The sequence below is a fragment of the Arvicola amphibius genome, chromosome 2 (genome assembly GCF_903992535.2).
Source record: "Arvicola amphibius chromosome 2, mArvAmp1.2, whole genome shotgun sequence".
NCBI classification, from domain to species: Eukaryota; Metazoa; Chordata; class Mammalia; order Rodentia; family Cricetidae; genus Arvicola; species Arvicola amphibius.
The window spans coordinates 14,012,854-14,032,605 of record NC_052048.2 but is presented as its reverse complement, the minus strand read 5'-3'; the positions used below and the strand labels follow the sequence as shown (position 1 = coordinate 14,032,605).

At 48.1% G+C, this 19,752-nt stretch overlaps 1 protein-coding gene across 1 annotated transcript in view; it reads right to left on the bottom strand.

Moving 5' to 3' along the window:
- Plbd1 (phospholipase B domain containing 1) overlaps positions 1–13,901 on the bottom strand; it is a 54,416-nt gene extending 40,515 nt beyond the window's left edge. Inside the window, exons 1-2 of the mRNA XM_038320604.2 lie at positions 13,328–13,901; positions 5,313–5,532 (exon numbers count right to left, since the gene is read on the bottom strand). Of these exons, the coding sequence (XP_038176532.1) occupies positions 5,313–5,532; positions 13,328–13,442 (335 nt within the window). The 5' untranslated portion in view covers positions 13,443–13,901. The remainder of the gene's footprint in view (positions 1–5,312; positions 5,533–13,327) is intronic.
- Positions 13,902–19,752: the final 5,851 nt, after the last annotated feature.

The following is a 19,752-nucleotide window of genomic DNA, read 5'->3' as shown; positions in this document are numbered from 1 at the left end:
AATTAAATCTAACGAGCATATAATTAACAGCTGGGCAGAAAGTGCCAAGCCAGGTGTTTGGGTGCATAAACGTGGTTAAGACAGGGACCCCGCCTTCAAACTCCTACAGATGGTAGAGGGAAGAGATGGAGCCGAAAGTCAGTGGGGAGACAGTCATAAGAAACTTTATCAAGAAGACATCTTTGGAGGATGGAGAGATGCTTGGTGGTTAGGACTTTTCCTGTTCTTGCAAAGGACTTGAGTGTGCTTCCCCGCACCCACATCAGGTGGCTCACAACCACCTATAATCCCGGTTCTGGGGGATCTGATGCCCTCTTCTGGCCTCTGGGGTCACACACAAACATGGCACACAACACACACACACACACACACACACCAAACAAACAAACAGGACAGCATTCAGCTGAGACATGACGGCACAGACCTATAATCCCAGAACCTGGGAGGTAGAGGCAGGAGGATCAGGAGTTTAAGGTTATCCTTAGCTATACAGTGAGTTATGGGCCAATCTAGGCTACATAAGATAAAGAAAGTGAAGTAGAAGCCCTACTCCCTGTGGAGTGGGCTGCTGGATACTCCTCTTGTCGCTAGGACAGAGTACCCCAAGGCAGCACTCCATAGGAAGGAGGATTTATTTTCACCCATCGTTTGAGGGTGCAGTCTAGCACAGTGTAGGGGGTGGACTTCATGCCAGCAAGAGCCTGTGGCTGGGATCTTCAGATTGTGGTGAGTGAGGAAGCAGAGATGCCCAGCCGGAAATGGATGGAGCTGGCCTATAACCCTTAAATTTGACTTCTATAAGCTTGTACCTGCCAGCTAGGCTCCATGCCCAAAAGTTTCCACAAGTTCCCCCAAACAGGGCCACCAGCCAGGGTGGGGAGGGCAATTTCACATTCAAATTATAACACTGACCCTAGACGGTGAGTACATTTTCAGCTAGCAGTAGTGAGCGAGGCAGCATCGAGTCCCCAGGAATCCATTCGGTAGAGACATCACACTGTGCACCAGCAGCTGGAACCCGTGATCCCGGGAGTCAGCCTAGCTCCTCCGCTGAGCAAGTCGATGCCTGAACAGGTAGCTTGTACAGCAGACTGGGTAAGAAACCCATCTCTGGGGCCACATCAGAAGAGAAAGGGACACGGTTGCTACCAGTTCCCCAGCTCTTGGCCAAGCATGGGTGTGAAGCACACACAGTAGCCGTGCAAGCAGCCAACTCTGGGCAGCTCTGTGCTGAGCCCAGAGGTGATCTAAACACACCGTCATGCCGAGTTTCCTGCCTGTGTCTGCCTTTCAGCAAACAGGACGGCAGAGCTGCTGCAGATACTGGACGCCCAGGTCATCCCACTTGGGAGGAAGAAGCAAACGAATATCCGTGCATTTGAGGCCAACCTGGGTTACATGACAAGTTCCAAAACAGCCAGGGCTACATAGTGAGACCATTTCTCAAAAACAAAACCAAAAGAAACAAACAAACAAAAAACCAAACCTACCAAACAAAGACAAAGCTAAACAAACCCCACAGAAACAAAACATAAGATTTTATTCAAAAACAAAATAAAGCCAGCCAACTAAAAACAAAACAAATTGTAGTTACAGAATCATAGTTGCTTTTTAAAAATGAAAACTAGGCAGCCTGGCACAGTGGTACATGCCGTTAAGCTCAGCATTCACATGGGAGGCAGAGGCAGGCAGATCTCTGCGAGCAGAAGACTAGCCTGGTCTACAGAGTGAATTCTAGGACAGCCAGAGCTCCAAAGTGAGATGCTGTCTCCAAACAAAGAAACAAACAAAAAACCCAAAGGGGGAAAATATAATGTAATGTTAACTACATATATGTTTTTTAATGGATTTGGGGTGAGGGAAGGAATAAGTTTATTCAAAGATAAATGCTTTAAATCTAGAATGAAGGTACAGGGCTGGTCAGATGGCTGAGCAGCTGGAGACATTTGCTAGCCTGACAACCTGACTTTGATCCCCAGGACCCACAAAGTAGAAGGAGGTAGAAAGAAGAACTGAGTATTGCAGACTGTCCTCCAGCCTCCACATGCATGCCATAATGCTCATGAGCACACGCATGTGTGCACTTGCATACATACATACATACACACACACGAAAATAAAGAAAACCATTAAAAACCCACACCCTACCTCACCTCCGAAGTGTCTGCCCTGAGACATTGCAACATGAGAATGATATTACGCCCCCCAGTCAGCAACCTGTCAAAACCCTTGAGCTCTCTCCAGCAGTGTGGCTCAGTTCCAAGACGGATGTGTGTTCCATAGACCCAGGCTGAGCTGCTGCTTCTGAACTCACTTTCCCTTGGTGCCCCCATATATGTCATTTTCAACTCCATCCCATCAGTTTGTATTCAAACACTTATGGTCTGAATTGTCTCTCCAAACTTGCAGCCCAGTTAAACAACACAGCCGCAGCTCAGTGGAGAAGGAATGGCAGGAGAGCTCAGGGAGGGCCAAGCTGGCTTTGCATGTATAACATAGCTTTAAGCGTGTTTTTAAAATATTTTTGATGAAAAAAATTTTAAAAAAATATTTTTGATGGATCGGGGAGATGGCTCAGTGGTTAAGAGCACAGCGGTCCTGGGTTCAGTTCCCAGCATGCACATGGTAATTCCAGTCCTAGGGGCTCTTGATGCTGTCCTCCCGTCTCCACAGGGACTGCACATGTACGGCGCACTTACGTCTAGATAATGAAGCAGGAGCTGGCGTCCATGACCGATAATCATTTCAGAAGCTCAGAACAGGATTAGGGTCCACATTTAACACCTCAGTGAGAGTCTCATAGCCCCCAATAAGGTTAGATTAACCTATACTTCACTAGGTCACAGGGGATAGAAGAAGCTAGCTGAGTTGGAGTTTTATATCAAATGCGATGTGATCAAACGAGATGCAACTTTGCTCCCTCCAGAGGTTTCTCTGTAAAGCAATTCTTCAGCACTCAGGGGGTTGAGGCAGGAGGACCACTGCATCTCTGAGACCAGCCTGGGTTGCTTAATGAATCCCAGGAGTCTTAGTTAGGGTTTCTATTCTGCGACAAAACACCAGGACCAAAAAGCAAGTTGGGGAGGAAAGGGTTTCTTCAGCTTACACTTCCACATTGCTGTTCATCACTGAAGGAAGTCAGGACAGGAACGCACCCAGGGCAGATTCCTGGAGGCAGGAGCTGATGTAGAGGCCATGGAGGCCTCTTACGGACTCTGCTTACTGACTTGCTTCCTATGGTTTGATCAACCTGCCTTCCTACAGAACCCAGGACCACCAGTGCAGGAATGGCACCATCTACCGTGGGCTGGGCTCTTCCCCATTGATCACTAGTTGAGAAAATGCCTTACAGCTGGATCTCATGGAGGCATTTCCTCAACTGAGGCTCCTTCCTCACTGTTGACTGATGTGGGGTTCCCCTCTGTATGCTGTGAATGTTTTATTACCATTGGTTAATAGTAAAGCTGTTTCAGCCAGTGGCTTAGCAGAATATGGTCAGGCTGGAAGAGATAGAGAGAGACAGTAGGCAGAGTCAGGGAGATGTCATGTAGCTGCCGAAGGAGAAAGATGCCTGAATATGCCAGAACCTCACTGGTAGACCACAGCCTTGTAGCGATACACAGATTAATAGAAATGGGTTAATTTATGATATAAGCTATCTAGAAATATACCCGAGACACTAGCCAAACAGTGTTCAAATTAATATAGTTTCTGTGTGATTATTCAGGTCTGGGTGGCCAGGAAATGAACAAGTGGTCTCTGCTTACAGATGACTTTAGCTTATGTCAAGCTGATACACAAAAACAACCAGGGCACTAGGCCAGTCATGGTTACAGAGTGAGACAGAATGACACCCCATTTGAAGCAAACAAACTGGACTGGGGACACAGGTCAGTTTGTAACTTGGTGTTGGTAGAGTGACAGAAGTCCTGGTTAGGATCCCAGCAGAGCAGGAAACCGGGCACGGTGGCCCATGCTTATAATCTCAGGGAGGTGGAGACAGGAGGATCAGAAGTTTAAGGTCATCCTCAACTTCATAATGAGTTCAAGACCAGCCTGGGATACATGACACCCTGCTACAAACTCCAGAAAAGCTTAAATGTGGTGATTAAATTATCAACTATATCCTTGTCATTTTTTATAAGACAAAGCAAGGACACCGAAATTGAATAAACTTAGGAGTAATAGTCACAGTATATTAAAATTTCAATGTAAACCCTCTTTGTCCACCGGGAAGTATTGTTTCAAAATGGTAGAAAATAAATGCTCTTACATTTTTTAAACGTATTAATCTCCATTATCTTTTCATTAGTTCATTCCTTCATTCTTTTATGGTGTGCGTATGGAAGTGAGTGTTCCATGGGATATGTAAGGAAGCCAGAGGGCAGTTTATGAGAGTTTCATCCTGTGGGTCCCTGGGACTGAACTCAAGCTGTTAGGCTTGGCGGCTACTGCTTCTACCCACTGCACCACTTTGTCAGCCCCTTATATTTTACTTTAAAAAAAATCCTCCCTGCTTTCTCTCTCTTGGGAAGCTACTCCACATCCTATTCGCCTTCCAATCTAGGCAAATGACTAGCAGGGTGGCCTAACCTTTCCAAATACTTCCATTAGAAATGAAGAATTAGTGGTGGAGGAGATGGTGCAGGCCAAGTGCCTGCCACAAAAACATGAGGACCCCGAGGACCCACATGAAAAGCTGGGGTTCCAGCATGTGTAACCCCAGTGCCGGAGAGGAGGAGACAGGAGCAGCTGTGTCTGGTGCCCACTGGCTGTCCAGTCTAGCTGAATCAAAGCGCCTCAGGCTCAGTGAGAACCCCGGTCTCCAAAACATTAAAGTGGAGAGTGACCGAGGAAGACGCCCCCAACCTCTGGCCTCTGCACACGTGCAGGAACATCTACACACAATGCACACACTCATATGGACAAGTATATACACTGCATACAACGCATGTAATGGTGGTGGCGCACACCTTTAATCCCAGCACTTGGGAGGCAGAGGCAGGAGGATCTCTGTGAATTCGAGGTCAGCCTGGTCTACAAAGTGAGCTCCAGGACAGCCAGAGCTGTTACACAGAGAAACTGTTTCAAAATACAAAACAAAAAAAAGTAGATCTCAGGAAAGAAGTGTTAAGAAAAGGAGCGGGTGCCCAACCTGGGTGCTTTGTGTCTTCTGGGCGGGTATGATTATGATGAGTACAAGTGGGGTGCTGTTAACCTAGCAAGTGCACCCCAGCTACCTTCCACTCCTAACACACCACGTCAGGGTCCAGGAGCCACTGTTGGGCAAAGCAAAGAGATAGGGTACTTACGGAGCCGTGAGGTAGCCCTCAAGGTAGCCGGCCAGAAACATGATGATTTCATTGGTCAGCATCTGAGAGCTATACCCAGCTCTGATTTCCAGGATGCCCCAGCCTGTGACTGTAATGGAGTCATTGTAGAAGCCGTAGGCATCTCCATTCTTGTCCAGCACGTTCTTGACTTCCACTGACTTCGAATGAGGTACCCAGTATGCAGTTGCATAGTAGATTCCTGAAGGAAACGGGAGCCGTGAGGGATGCCACTCAGCTAAACCCCATGCCCTTCTTCCCGTGCAACCAATGTCACAGAGTTTGTTTTTAAAGATTTCTATCCTACAGGCTGGGAGGATGGCTCAGTCAGTAAATATTTGCCAAGCAAGCATAAAGACCCAAATCTGATCTCCGGCACGGTAGTAAAAGCCAGCTGTGGTGGGTGACATGTGTTTGTAATCCCAGCACAGGCTCCCAATAGCTCGCAGGCTAGTCTAGCCTCAGGCCAGTATAAAACCTGTCTCAAAACTAAATGGCAGAGACAGCATCCCAAGGAACATCTGTGTCTGACCACAGGCCGCGCGCACACACACACACGCGTGCGTGCGTGGAGAGAGAGAGAGAGACAGAGACAGAGAGAGAGAGAGAGGGGAGGGAAAGAGATTCCCATTTTAAGCCAGGAATGGTCAGGCATGGTGACCCATGCTGACCCATCATCCCAGGATTTAGAAGACTGAGACAAAAAAAAATCTCAGGTTTGAGTAGCGCTTAGTGAGATCCTATCCCAAAATAAACACTAAAAAATAAATTAAAAATCAATTCCTCAGTCCCTCCTCTTGGTCTCCCAATCCATTTCGTGTCCCAGTGTCTAGCTGTAGCATCACCAGGCCGATCACTCTGGTACCCATGCATCCAGCTCTCTGCCCTGCCAGGAATTGGGTCAGCTCTCCTGATGTGAGATAGCATTTCTTCCTCCTGATATTCCCTCTCTTCCTATCACCCTAACCCTCTGGAAATGGTCAGTGGGGACTCAGCAAACTGTCCCGCCTCACGGGAGCCACTGTCCCCACTCCTTTACACCTAACCCTACATGGCGAACCCCTTAAATCCAGAAACAGTTTCTCTCCCAGCAGATAGAGTCCCTGGCGCATTGTTGGCGCTCAGGAAACAGCAGCAGAAGGAGAGTCTAATGGGGTGCTGGCCATCTGTGTAGTGGTAAATGCTGTCAACTCGACAGAATCTGGAATCATGTGGGAAGACCCACCCACCCACTGCAGTGGCACCATCCTGACTGGGATCCTAGACTCTGTAAGAATCACCATGCACACTGAACTGGAAGATGAACAGGGTCACAGGCTGAGACTGACCATAGTTATATCCTGGAGAGGAGGGATATTTGTTGTTACTGACTACCTGCAGCACACAGTCGGTATGGATCTCAGGCTGGACTAGAACTCACCACCCTCCTGCCTCAGACTCCTATTTGCTGGAATTGCAAATATGTCGTCAGAACCAAGCAGAAGGCCTTTACAAAGGGTTAAATGGAAGCAAAGTTTTGCATTACATTCCTGTCAGGTCTTGCATGGTTGCATATGATTGCAATTCCAGCATCAGGAGGTAGAGGCAGGAGGATCACTGCAGGTTTGAGGCCAGTCTTCTAGTCCCTGGCTGGTCAGGGCTACAGAGCAAAACAACAGTCTCAAAACAACAACAACAACAATAGTACACACACACACACACACACACACGCATGCACGCACACACACACATACACACACTCACACACATGCACACAAACACAAACACACACACAAACCCCTCTCACTAATCCCGGCAACAATGAGCTGTTACTGAAGCTGAGCAGCCATAATCGACAACTGTGCACATCTTACTAAGTTTCCTTCCAAATATAAAAGTCTGTTCTCCAAGTTTCTTCCTGACTCCAGAAGCTATAGTCGATCCCTTCCCTGATGTCTCTCCCTCTCTGATACACACACACACACACACACACACACACACACACACACCACCACCACCACCACCACCACCACCACCACTATCCCACCCCTGGAAATGAGGAACCAGGCCTGACTTTACCACAAAAAACTGAGGCTGGGTGAGACCACCAAAGGGGAACCATGAGAGAAAGGAGGAAGGCGAGTGAGCCCGCAGGCCTCTTCCCTTCCTGCCCTCTCCTCTAAGCTCAAGCCAATGCAACTTTCTCCCAAACCCTTCTCTGCACACTGAGGCTGTTGCAGGCAAGAGAAGCATTCGAGGGTTCAGTTCACTCTTGCTGGAGCTACCTGCATCCCTGACCACAAAAGCCAGCTTCTCCACATGGAGACACCTCCACCCATCCTTAGGAAGATGTCACCAAAGCCAGCTTACTACCCACAGGACATGTCTTTAGGATTAACTCTAAGCCTGAGGGTTTTGATCTGCCGCTAACAACTTCACTCGTTCCATGATATCTACCAACTCCTTCTTGTTTTCTGGTGTCTGGACTATCTTTCTCCAACCCCCTTAGCATGCTAACTCATCATCCATGTTGAAGAGTGTATCTATGCCGGGGCAGATGTTGGAGACGGTTGACTGGTGGGAGAGATGCTACATCCTTCTAACCCTAACCTCGTTTTTAGCAGCTCTTTGCAGGCGAAGATCGTATCTGCCCACCTCTGCCAAGGGCTGCTATCCCCCACAAAATGACGTTTCTTTGGGGATTCTCATTGGTGAGGTTTTTTAGATTTCTTTTATGAGTGCATGTCTGGTGCCTGTGTGTGCCTGGTACATTTGGAGGTCAAAAGAAGATGTTAGGGTCCCTGCAACTGCAGCTAGGGACGGTAATGAACCTCCACGTGGGTGCTGGGAATCAAACCCTAGTCCTTTGCAGGAACTAGTGCGCTCAACTACTGAGCTGTGTCGCCTGTCGCCAGCCCTACTTATGTGTTTTGAGGTGGTCTCATGTAGCCCAGGCTGCCTTCCTAATCCATCGACGACCTTGAACTCCTGACCCTTTGGCCTCCTCCTTCCAAGCTATACAGTTCTCAGCTCTGTGCTCATTCTTCTAATAAGAAGCAAGTTTATTCAAGCATCAGTTCCTTTATAGAGGCTGGCCTAACACCTCTCTAGTAATTATGTTTGCAAACGTAAGAGGCTCGAGGGATGGCTCAGCCACTCTGCTTACGTCTATCCAGCCCAAGAGGCAAGTGCTAAGTGCCATCTTTAGAATTGTGGGAATGAACGTGTTTCCCAGCGACACCCTCAAAAGAAGCATGCTGGATCTGCATCTGGGTTAATTGAAATGCTGTTGTGGTGAACATCATATCGCTACAGGGCAGTGTTGGCCTGCATCAGTCCTTTAGAGGGAGACAGGGAGAAAGAGAAGAGACTGAGCAGGGGGCTCCGTGAGAGAAAATAAAATAATAAGGTTGAGGTTTATTCTGTTCGGGTTGGGTTGAGACTCACTGAAGTGCCTCAGACTGTCTTACTCTACCTCGTGCGCCTAGCTTGTGTGGTGAGTCTTTATGCCTCCTCCTCCTACAAGGGCCCCCAGGAAACTGCTCTCTGACTTGTACATTTGCTTTGAGTCTTCATCAGAGTTACTAATGAAATAACTGCTTTGTGAGTTTTGCAGTGTCCGGGCAAGAAAACGGTTTGTGTTCAGCTTGCGTCTCTGTAGAGATCAAAGCCTACGTCTCTGTGGGCTCAGAGGAAGGCTGTTTGAGCAAATTCCTCCAAGGAATAGGGTGAAGAGCAGGAGAAATGGAGGAAGCCAATGAGTCTGCCCAACTGTGGACTGATTGATCTTCCTGGGCCCTGCTAAGGTAAGGTAAGGGTGGGAGGGGAAGAGCAGGTCATGGTGGCTCACTCCTGAAACCCTAGCACTTGGGATGCTGAGACAGGGGACCACTGGGAATCTGAAGTTAGCCTGAGCTCCATAGTGAGATACCATCCCCATACAAACAAACAAACAAACAAACCAAATGTGGATGGAAAAGTGTGGGGGAAGGCCTTCTGTATATGTGTTGCTCCTATTGGCTAATGAATAAAGCAGTGGCTTAGCAGAGGAAAGCCAGGCGGGAAATCTCAACAGAGATGTAGACACAGAGAGAAAAGAGCACATTTCTCTGCCTGCTCCTCTCCTATGTAGTCATAAGATGCCCTGCCTGGGTTAAAGCGCTCCCACGCAGGCTTGTGGGAACCCCTGTGCTGAAGTCTGCAGCCTGAGATGCTCTGACAAGGAAAGCCAGACACTGTGGGGCACAGGAGGGCAGACTTGGGGGAAGCTGGTGCAAGTGGCTGATGGCCTGAAGGGCAGTTAGGGAACAGCAAAACAAGAACGCAGGAAATGACCGGAGTTTTCTCAGGCCCCAAATGGTCCCTCGTTTTTTACCCCCTTGAACATCCACTTGGCCTCATTCTGATTTGGCACGCCCCGCCCCCAGCTCCACCTACACTCCACACTCACTCTCTTTTGGGGAAAGTGTCACACCATGGAACCCTGGCTGGCCTGGGATTTGTTGTGTAGCCCAGGCGGGCCTCAGTTTATGGAGATCCTCTTTCCTCTGCCTTCCGAGTTCTAGACTAAGGTGTGTGTCACCATGCCTGGCAGATTTGGCCCTCTGAGTCACGGCTCATCAAGAGCACTCATTAACGAGACATATCTGTGTGTGTTTGGTCTAATAATCTCCATCACAAGCTCCTTGGGAATGGGAGGGGAGTCTCATCTGCCAACACATCTACTCCCTCGGGTCTACCGCAATTCTTTCTTGATTACATGGCCACCTAAATCCCAAACTGGAAGACCACACATGGGAACACACGCGCATGGAATTCACAGTACACTAATGTATGTGAGTGTGTGTGTCCCAGCACCTAGCAGAGGTCAGAGGACAGCTCTGTGGAGAGTGGAGTCAGGTATCTCCCTTCCTCCACCCTATGCAAGTCCCAGTGATCAAATTCAGGTCAGCCTTGTGCCCTGTGAGCCTTTCTGATTGTGCGATCTCACTGGCCTCTGGATATTGATTCACGATTTCAAATTATGAATTAGGATGTTGGTCACTTGAGTTTACAGAGCATCTTAAAGAGACTAATGCTTAGGTAGCTGGGCCCTTCATGCTGGGCCCACCGCAGCACCTGCCAGGCTGATGGAGGCCTTTCACAGCAGGCAGTCTCTCTCGGGGATTTATTTATTCTGTTTTCAAATCTCAATCAAAAGACTTCCACAACTTCCCCCCAGGAAGATTGACACATGTCCCGTGGCATCTGCTGCAGCGCAGACACAGAGTTACAAGTTTTGTTTTGCACAAACATTTCCCCATAATTTCACTACCTCTATCTCTTTTTTAACAATATTAAGTAAGTTCCTCTTTTGCCCTAGTACAAAGAAGCAATAACTCACTAGTCACCCTTTCAAGCTAAAACAGCACACAGGAGCGATTGAAACAGTGTTTAGGTCAACAAGGGTGTGTGTCCCAGCACCTAGCAGAGGTCAGAGGACAGCTCTGTGGAGAGTGGAGTCAGGTATCTCCTTCCCTCCACCCTTTGCAAGTCCCAGGGATCAAACGCAGGTCAGCCTTGTGGTGTCAATCAGTGTGGTGGCTCATGACTTTAAGTCCAGTACTCGGGAGGCAGAGGCAGGTAAATCTGAGTCCTGGGTCAGCCTGGTCTACGCAATGAGTTCTAGGCTAGCCAGGGCTACACAATGATATCCTGTCTTTAAAAGAATAAAAGGTAACAAAGAACTGTGTTAAAAATAAACCCGTGGAACAACCATGAGACCCACCTAGTGAATTCAGAGTTAAAGTAGCCATTGAGGTTGGACTCAACCAGTGGTCAGCCATGACACCTCGAGGAGACTAAAATGACATCCTGGGTAGTAGAAGCACATTCGTGAGGCTTGGATATGTGGCCAGGCTGATACCCACCATTTGGTCAGATGGCTCAACCAGACAAGTGCTACCCGGATGGGTGCTGTCACCGGCTGATTCCAGGTTCTACTGAGGGGAGAGGAGCCAGGCCCCCAGACATCGAACTCAGTAATGTCTACCGTGTGTCTTGGTGGCAGGAAGAATATGGCTGAAGCAGGCTACAGGAGCACCCAGTCAGCCCGACAGTTATATTTCTAATGAATACTTAATCAAGAGTCTGGGAACAGACTTGGGTGTGTATCAGGGTGAACTGGCTCCCAGAGATCTGATCACATCTGGTATGTGCAAATACTGGCTTCTGGAGTCTTGCCCTGGAAGGCCGACAGTCAGGTGAGGAACCAGTTTTAAGAAGGAATATGCTATATTCTAAGTCTCAGAGAAGTTGCCCCACCTCTCTCTAGTGACCAGCCGACTTGGCCTGGAGGATTATTCTCGAATGACAGGAGTTGAGGTGGGGTTGCTCCATCACAGAGGTTAATGTTTGAACATTCATGGGGACCGGGGTTCAATGCCCAGTACTGAACACACACACACACACAGTGAAACCAGACAAAGATGTTCTTAAAAATACTTATGGGCTTTTCAGTCTTCCAAGACAGGTCACACTGTCACCTGTGTGCTGTAATTGGAACAGCATGAAGAGGTGACTGCAAAATAAATTTGCCAATTTCTAGAATAAAAAGAAATCCAAATTCAAAAATAAGAAGTGGGCCAGCAGGATGGCTCAGGGGGTGCCTTGTCTGGGGTGAATACATATTAGTTCACCTCCCCCCAGGAAACATTAGGACAAAAGCTGACTGAGCTCACAGTACTGAGCTAGGTAGTTCGGGGAGCGCAGGGAGAGAGCAAAGTCCCTGATTTTTTACGACTCAGATTTTAGGTAGTGTGCGGGTAGGTTGAGGAAGCCTCCAGTACAGAATCAACATTGAAGTTAACAGATCCATACAGAGGAACAAAGGAAATCACATGATCTCAAATAGCCACTGCAGGCATCCTTAACTGTCCTCAAACGCACGTGGAGGGGCCTGTCAGGACTGCTGTCCGCAGTGAGGACCATTTATCAAGACTGTGTGTGTGTGTGTGTGTGTGTGTGTGTGTGTGTGTGTGTGTGTGTGTGTGTCTGTGTGTGGTGGTCCGGGAGACCAAACAATGTGCAGCTAACTCAGGGGAGACGCCAGGTGCTTCTGGACCACTGTCTTTGATGCCACAGAGCCGCGCTTACTGGAAAGATACGGGACAAGAATGGCTGGAGTCGGTTTTGAAAGCAAACCCCTCAAAATCTCCAGGGTGCAGGTCTGTGTTGATGGCTGGTAACAAGAATCTGAGCGACTTTGGGAAGAAGGGGACCCTGCCCAAGTCCCAGCTTGTCAGTGAGGAGAAGATTTTGAAATTGAATTCATCTTCTCCAAATTTGGCTTTTTGGAGTCTCCCAAGTCTGCACAACCCACAATTCTTTCTGGTCTTGCAAATGGAAGGATAAGATTGGAAGGCCGCCTGTTGAGACCTGCTTTACTGACAGGAAGGGTTACACCACGGCCCTCTGGCAACCTAGCTGTCTTATCTTTATGCAAATTCCCGACTTCCTCCCAGTCCCGGCTCTTTGGGCTGTAGAACGGAGATTTTTTTTCCCGCCCTCTTTTGGTCTATGAGGCCTCTTGGAGTAAAGAGCATCGCTCCTTTCTGTTCTGTCCTGTCACATATTACCAGTTTGCGATCAATTCTCTTAAGCCCAAGTCGCTTGTATGAGTTTAGAATCTGAACACAGGCCGGCCTCAAATCACACCTCCGTTCGATCTGGGTAAACACACTTAGATGCCTTTTTGATTGGAGCCCTTTGGATCTGCTCTGGCTGTGCCAAGAACTCAGGCCAAAACTTTTTTAAGTTGGCAGACCCCTCGTTCCCTCCTTAAAAGCCACCGCTGGCTGATCTACGGCAGGGCTGGAGCGCAACTCGCCAGGTTGCCCACCAAGAAGTGCGACCCAAGACGCCCCTGGGTGCAAACTTGCTGGGACTCTGGCCAGCCGCGGGCGCGCGCTGGGGGTACGGGGCGGCGCCCTGGGGTTACGGGGCGGCGCCCCCAATCCGCGGCCCCTAGTTTTGCTCACCTGGTGGCTTATGTTGGCGCAGGGCGGCTGCCCAGGGAAGCTGCAGCAGCAAGGACAGCAGCAGCAGCTGCGGCGCTGGCGGCCCGAGGCTCCTGCCAGAACTGCGGTGGGACATCGCTCCTCCGCTGTGACCTCTGCTGGGCTGGATTAGGTCCTACTGGCGCCGGCGGTGACAGCTGTTGCAAGAGCCGCACTTGGGGGTGGCAGAAGGACGTTTGTTGCAGAGGCCTGGGCGATCTTAACTTTCTTCTGGCATTAGTTTTGCCGGTTTGGGCGCTTCACGTGGCCTTGGGAACCAACCTTGGCCCTTCTGAGCCCCAGGCTGGGATAGGCGGATCCTTAACGTCTGGTCTGACCCTCTAGTCACCTGTGGGCCGGGCCGGGAGAGCAGCGCTTTTGGGAAGTTCAGGGACTGCGTGGCTTCTGGCCGCCTCCTGCAGGCTGGGACTCAGGGCTAAGAAATCAATTCAAGGTAGCCTTGGCCCCTGTGGCAGGAGATGAGGTACCCCAGGCAGCTTTGGGTCTCATGCCTCTGCCTACATGCAGATCGGATTCTGTGGCTTTCTGTCTTCTCGGGGGTTCTCATCCGTCAGGAACCAGGGCCTCTAGCGCCAGCCTGTCTAACCTCAGGAGTTCCACACCTCCGGGCTTTGGCTTCATTGGCCGGAGCTGATTCACACTGGGCTCAAAGCCCATCTACCCCTGATCCTCTGTCGAGACCCCATTTCTGGGCAGGGCTCACTGAAAGCAACATTGTGAGTTGGTCCAGGGTGCCCTAGGTGACATTGTGAAGTAGGCAACAGACTTCATGCTGACCAAGCGCAGGTTTTGGTCCTGGACCCAGTTAAGACAGTTAAAAACTGCGAGGTTGGCCGGGCGGTGGTGGCGCACGCCTTTAATCCCAGCACTCGGGAGGCAGAGGCAGGCGGATCTCTGTGAGTTCGAGGCCAGCCTGGTCTACAAGAGCTAGTTCCAGGACAGGCTCTAAAAAGAAAAAAAAAAAAAACTGCGAGGTTTGTAACCCCAACGTTGCAAAAACGGGAGGATTGTTGAAAGTCTGAGGTCAACCTGGGGTATAGAATGAGGTTGTCTCCCAAAGAAAAAACAAAACAAAACATAAACCAAAACAAAACATAAATCAAAAAAACCCCCAAAACATCAGGTAAATAAATAAATACTAAAGGAATAATCCTGATAAGGAATACCTTTGCTAGCGGTGGAAGAAATTACTTGTAATAGAAATGACATATATAAAGTATGGAATACAAATCACAGTTGTGTTTGCTGATATTCATTTAATGGGGGGAGGGGGAGAAGCTGAGGGCATTGTAGGCACTGTACAGAAAATTAAAATGAAGGCAGACTGAACCTTTGGGTCCTGTGGTGCATGCCCGATGAAGTTGTATCATTCCAAATATTCTAGGCATGTCTCCATATCCCAGCCTCTGTGACCTTACTGACCTTCCTGATCCAAGGAGCCAACTGTTCAGAGAAGACGCCTAATGGGAGCTGGCCTCACCCACCTGATGATTTGATAGCTGAGTATTTACTGACTTCAGTTTTCCAGGATAGGTCCCTATATGACAGATGTCTCTACAGAATCCCATTCTAGTTGAGGAAGTGATTATTCCTATAAGCAAATTAAGTGGATTAGACTTTCTCAACATCAGCACTGTTGAAATTCTGGCCCAGTTATTTCCTTGGTATGTGTGTGCGTGCATGCGTGCGTGTGTGTGTGTGTGTGTGTGTGTACGTGTACTGTACACTCTGAGGCCTCAAATATGATCATTGAAAATGCCCCCAGATTCTGTCCAGTGTTCCCCTAGATGAAACACTATCCCTAGCTGAGCTCTGTTGATGTAAGTTGTGGTTCATTTGACACATTTAAATTGTAGAGGTTTTAAACATCTAGGAGACTAGTGACAGCAAACTCTTCTAGGTTAAAAGATTCAAGGATATTGGTTCAAAATTGTAACTAGAATTAATAGGGCAAAACTCATGGGTCCAACTGCCCCAACAGGCTAGCCTCAGCCACACCCCCTGTGATGGCTAATCTTAGTTGTCAACACATCTAGGGAGAAGCAATTGAGGAACAGCCTCCATCAAACTGGACTATAGGCATGTTTGTGGGTACATTTGTCTGATTACTAATTGATGTAGCAGGCCCAGTCCTGTGGTCAGTACCATCCCTGAGCAGGGTAGACCTGGGGTATATAAGAATGGTAACAGGCTGGGCAGTGGTGGCTCATGCCTTTAATCCCAGAACTCGGGAGGCAGAGGCAGGTGGATCTCTGTGAGTTTGAGGTTAGCCTTGTCTGCAAGAGCTAGTTCCAGGACAGGCTCCAAAGCTACAGAGAAACCCTGTCTCAAAAAAAAAAAAAAAAAAAAAAAAAAAAAAAAAAAAAAAAAAAAAAAAAAAAAGAAAGAAAAAAAAAAAAAAAAGAAAAGAAAAAGAAAGAAAGAAAGAAAGAAAGGAAGAAAGAAAAGTATGGTAATAGAACATGAGCCTGGAAGCAAGCCAGAAAGTAATGTTCCTCCGTGGTCTATGATTCAGTTCTTTGCCTCTGGGTTCCTTCCCTGACTTCCTTAAATGATGGATTAAAACCTGAAATAAACTCTTTTCTTCCTAAATCAGCATTTTATCACAGCAATGGGGGAGCAAACTACCACACATTCCTGCTGTGAAATAATCATTCTGTATATTGTGAAAATATGTTGCTTTCATTGTTGATAAAAAAAACTGATTGGCTGATAGCTAGGCAGGATTCAGGGCAGAGAGGATGCTGGGAGGAAGAAGGGTGGAGTGAGAGGAGTCACCAGCTAGATGGAACATTCAGGAGAGGTAAAAGCCACGAGCCACGGGGCAGCACATAGATGAATGGAAATGGGTTAATTTCCGTTGTAAGAGCTAGTTAGTAATAAGCCTGAGCTATCAGCCATGCATTTATAATTAATAATAAGTCTCTGAGTGGTTATTTGGGAAGCTGCTGGTGGAACAGAGCTGATCACAGTCCCAACGAAAAGCTCTGTCTACAAATCCCCACCACACTAATGGGAGAGACAAAGAAGAGAGAAAATGGAGGGAGATTCATTCAGTGTGGCTACACTGGGAAGACAAACAAAGAGATTTGGTTACTCCAAGTCTGCCATCAGGGTCCTGACATGAGCTTTAGGTTTAAATAGAGGGAAAAGGTTTGTAAGACCAAGCAATCCTGGTCATTGTGTGGTCCCGCCCATCATTGCCCCATTATTGTTTGGCTCCACAATGTCATCACAAACATGTGGACTCTCGGGAATACAAGTGTATACTCCTCACTATACCCACATGGCTGGCATCAGACTCAATCTTTCCCTTGCTGTAGCATGAGATTTTTAGAAAAATTCCAGTCCCTTAGACACTGTTGTTAGTTTCACTGAAATGGAATTTGAGAACTCTCCCTGGTGGCTTAAAGGTTCCCCTGAAAAGGAGATGAGGATGTGGCTCAGTGTTAGAGTGCTTGCCTACCATGGGTGAAGACCTGGGTTCAATCCCCAACACCACCACAGTTTCAGGAGAGGAACCAGAGCATTAGAAAGACCTCTCTCTGCCAGATGGATCCCCCACCCTCACCCCAGTCTTCCATTCCACTGTAAACACCAGAAAGGGTAACAACACCACTGCCCTTCCTTAGGATTTAGAAAAAGTGGTGGTCTTAGTGGGGGTCTTAGTGCCTCCTCCTCTCCAAGAGAATGGACTCTGTGTTCTGCCTCTGGCCCTGGGTGGAGACCTGACATTCATCTTTGCTCCAAAGATTAGAATATCACATCCCGTTGTCAGTAGCTGGGCCTGTCAACCACCTGGCCTGGAGACTGACCCTCCGGAAAACTGATTTACCTAGAGATGTACTGAAGAGATGGGAGGAATAATTACCCCTCCCTTGTCCTTCCCGGAAGCCCCTCACCTGCTGCCCCTCACCTGCCGCCCCTCACTTGCCGCCCCTCACTGCTGCTCCTGCAGAGCTTGCAACTGGCCCACTCTTCTAAATTCCAACAAGACAAAATAAAACTTCTCCTTTTTCTCTTTTCTTTTTTCCTTTTGCACTGGCCCATGCTTTCCCTGACACTCTGGGCCTTCCCCCTCTTTCTCTGAAGCCCTCCGTCTCTCATGCAGTTCCTTGACTGCTGAACATACTGGTTTTCTTGAACTTCAGCTCAAAGTCAATCTCTTCCACCTCCTTCTAGCAGCCACTGAGATTTATAGCTTGCTTGCCTGTCTGCCCTGCCCTTGTGGTTTTCTTTCAAATCTACAAAAAACAACCAAGCAAAATAAAAAAGTAAAAAACAAGAAACTTCATGAGCTTTATTCTGAGCCTGTTTTATAGGTTTTGTGTGTGTGTGTGTGTGTGTGTGTGTGTGTGTGTGTGTGTGTTTTGGTCTAGGGTTAGCATTTGTTTTTAAATTAAAAAAATATTTTTAAATAAATGAATTTTCAAATAAGTAAACTTTTAAAAGGCATCTATTTCTTATTTCATTGTGAAGCAGGTACCTATGCTGCAACTTGCCTGTGGATGTCAGAGGGTAACCCTCGGGAGTTGTTTTGCAGCTTCCACCATGCGCGAGCTGGGAATTGAACTTGGCTTGTTTACCTGTTCTTCCAGATCCCTAAAAACTCAGGATAGGATCCTGATTCCCCTGGTAACAACTGTGCCCTAAGGAGATGGCCAATGGGCATGTGGTAGCTACTTCAGCAGTACTACAGGGGCTCAGGCTCCTGACCCATTGAGTGGGAACCCCAAACAGCTGGACCATCACCCCAGCAAAGGGAAGTGGGAAGCAGGAGGTTCATGAAGTCAAGGCCAGCCTGAGCTATTGGGAACCTAGTTCAAAACCAAACCCAGCACAATCTCTACACTATTTACCCTCTGATGGAAGAACACTGCTTTTAATTTGGGATTACATAATGCCATTTAGTTTTGTTTTAGTTAGATTAACTGTCAGCTCGACACAGAGTCTTAACTGAGCAATTGTCTTTCCCAGGTTGGCTGTGTGGGCATGTCTTTGAGGGATTGCCTTGAATGTTAATGGATAAAGAGGACTCAGGCCACTGTGGATGATAAAATTCCCTGGAAATGTGGTCCCAGGCTATGTCAGGAAGCTAAGAAGGAGCCTGAGTGCGTTACCAAGCAGTGTTCCTCCATGGTTCCTGCTTCCAGATTCTTGCTTTGAGACCCTGTCTCGACTTCCAGGGTTGGACCGTGACCTAGAAGTGTAAGCCAAAGAAACCCTCTTTTCTCTAAGTGACTTTCAGTCAGGGTTTGTATCACAGTCACAGACAGGGAAGTAGAACCCAAGTCCTTAGCCTCCTCGGCCTTGTCTGTGTGTGTCCTCCTTTGCCTGGAGATCAGTCTTAGCTCAGGACGGAGAGGGAGCTATGTACTGACTGGGCACGAGTACCTGTTTAAGGAGTCCTCTCTTGGCTTAGCGGCTCCCAGCAGGATGTGGTTTGGCTCATTATTATCAGGATTATGCGTTATCTGCAGTCACTACCTGTGGCCTCAGGAAAAGATTCCCACATACTCTGGGCATCACTTAAGGTAATGTCATCTGTGATAAGGAACTCCATAGAGTTAATGCAACAAAAGTTTATTATTTTACCCATCCAGTGTAGGAGGCCTTAATTAGCAAGTGACTCTCCTCCACGGAGACGGTCAGGAGCCTGGTGTCCTTTCATCTTTTGATCTAGCACCCTCCCAAGACAGAGGTTCCCAAACATTTTTTGCTACTGTGTATAAATGACCAGGAGTCTCAGTAATATATAGCCAAGGCTTCAGATCAAAAGAGATGCCTAAAAGCTTTAAACTGTATTTAATTTCTTCATGTGTATGTATTTCATTACCCACAGAGGGCAGGAGGCATCAGATCCCCTGGAAACTTCCTGGTGTGGATGTTGGGAACTGACCTCAGGTCCTCTGGTCTCTACCATGTGCTCCTAACCACTGAGTCATCTCTCCAGCTCCTTTGCCCAAGGGTTTGTCAGTTCAGTACTAATCACTCACCTGTTGCCCTGTGTGGAGTATCCAAAAGACACTGCTATTACTCTCTGCAAATGGACTGTGATTGCCGGATGTTGGGGAAGAGCATGGCCCAAAGGCGCTGGGGTGTTTCCTTCCAACCACAGAAAAGCCAAAGGGTGGTGGGGAGTTATACCTGCTCCGCAATCACTTCTGCTCACTTTGTGGACAAGAGCCAGGCCTGCTGTCATAGCGATTATGCTAACAAGGCTGTGAGGTGCAGGGCTGAGCTGAGATGTCACCAATCATTACCGAAACAACACACAGCGTTGGTGTGTCCACGAAGACCTTGATAGCCAACATGGGTCCTATGGAGAGGCCTTAGGTCCTTCCTCAGACTCCTCTCAACCTTGAGATACTGGCAGTCCGCACTTA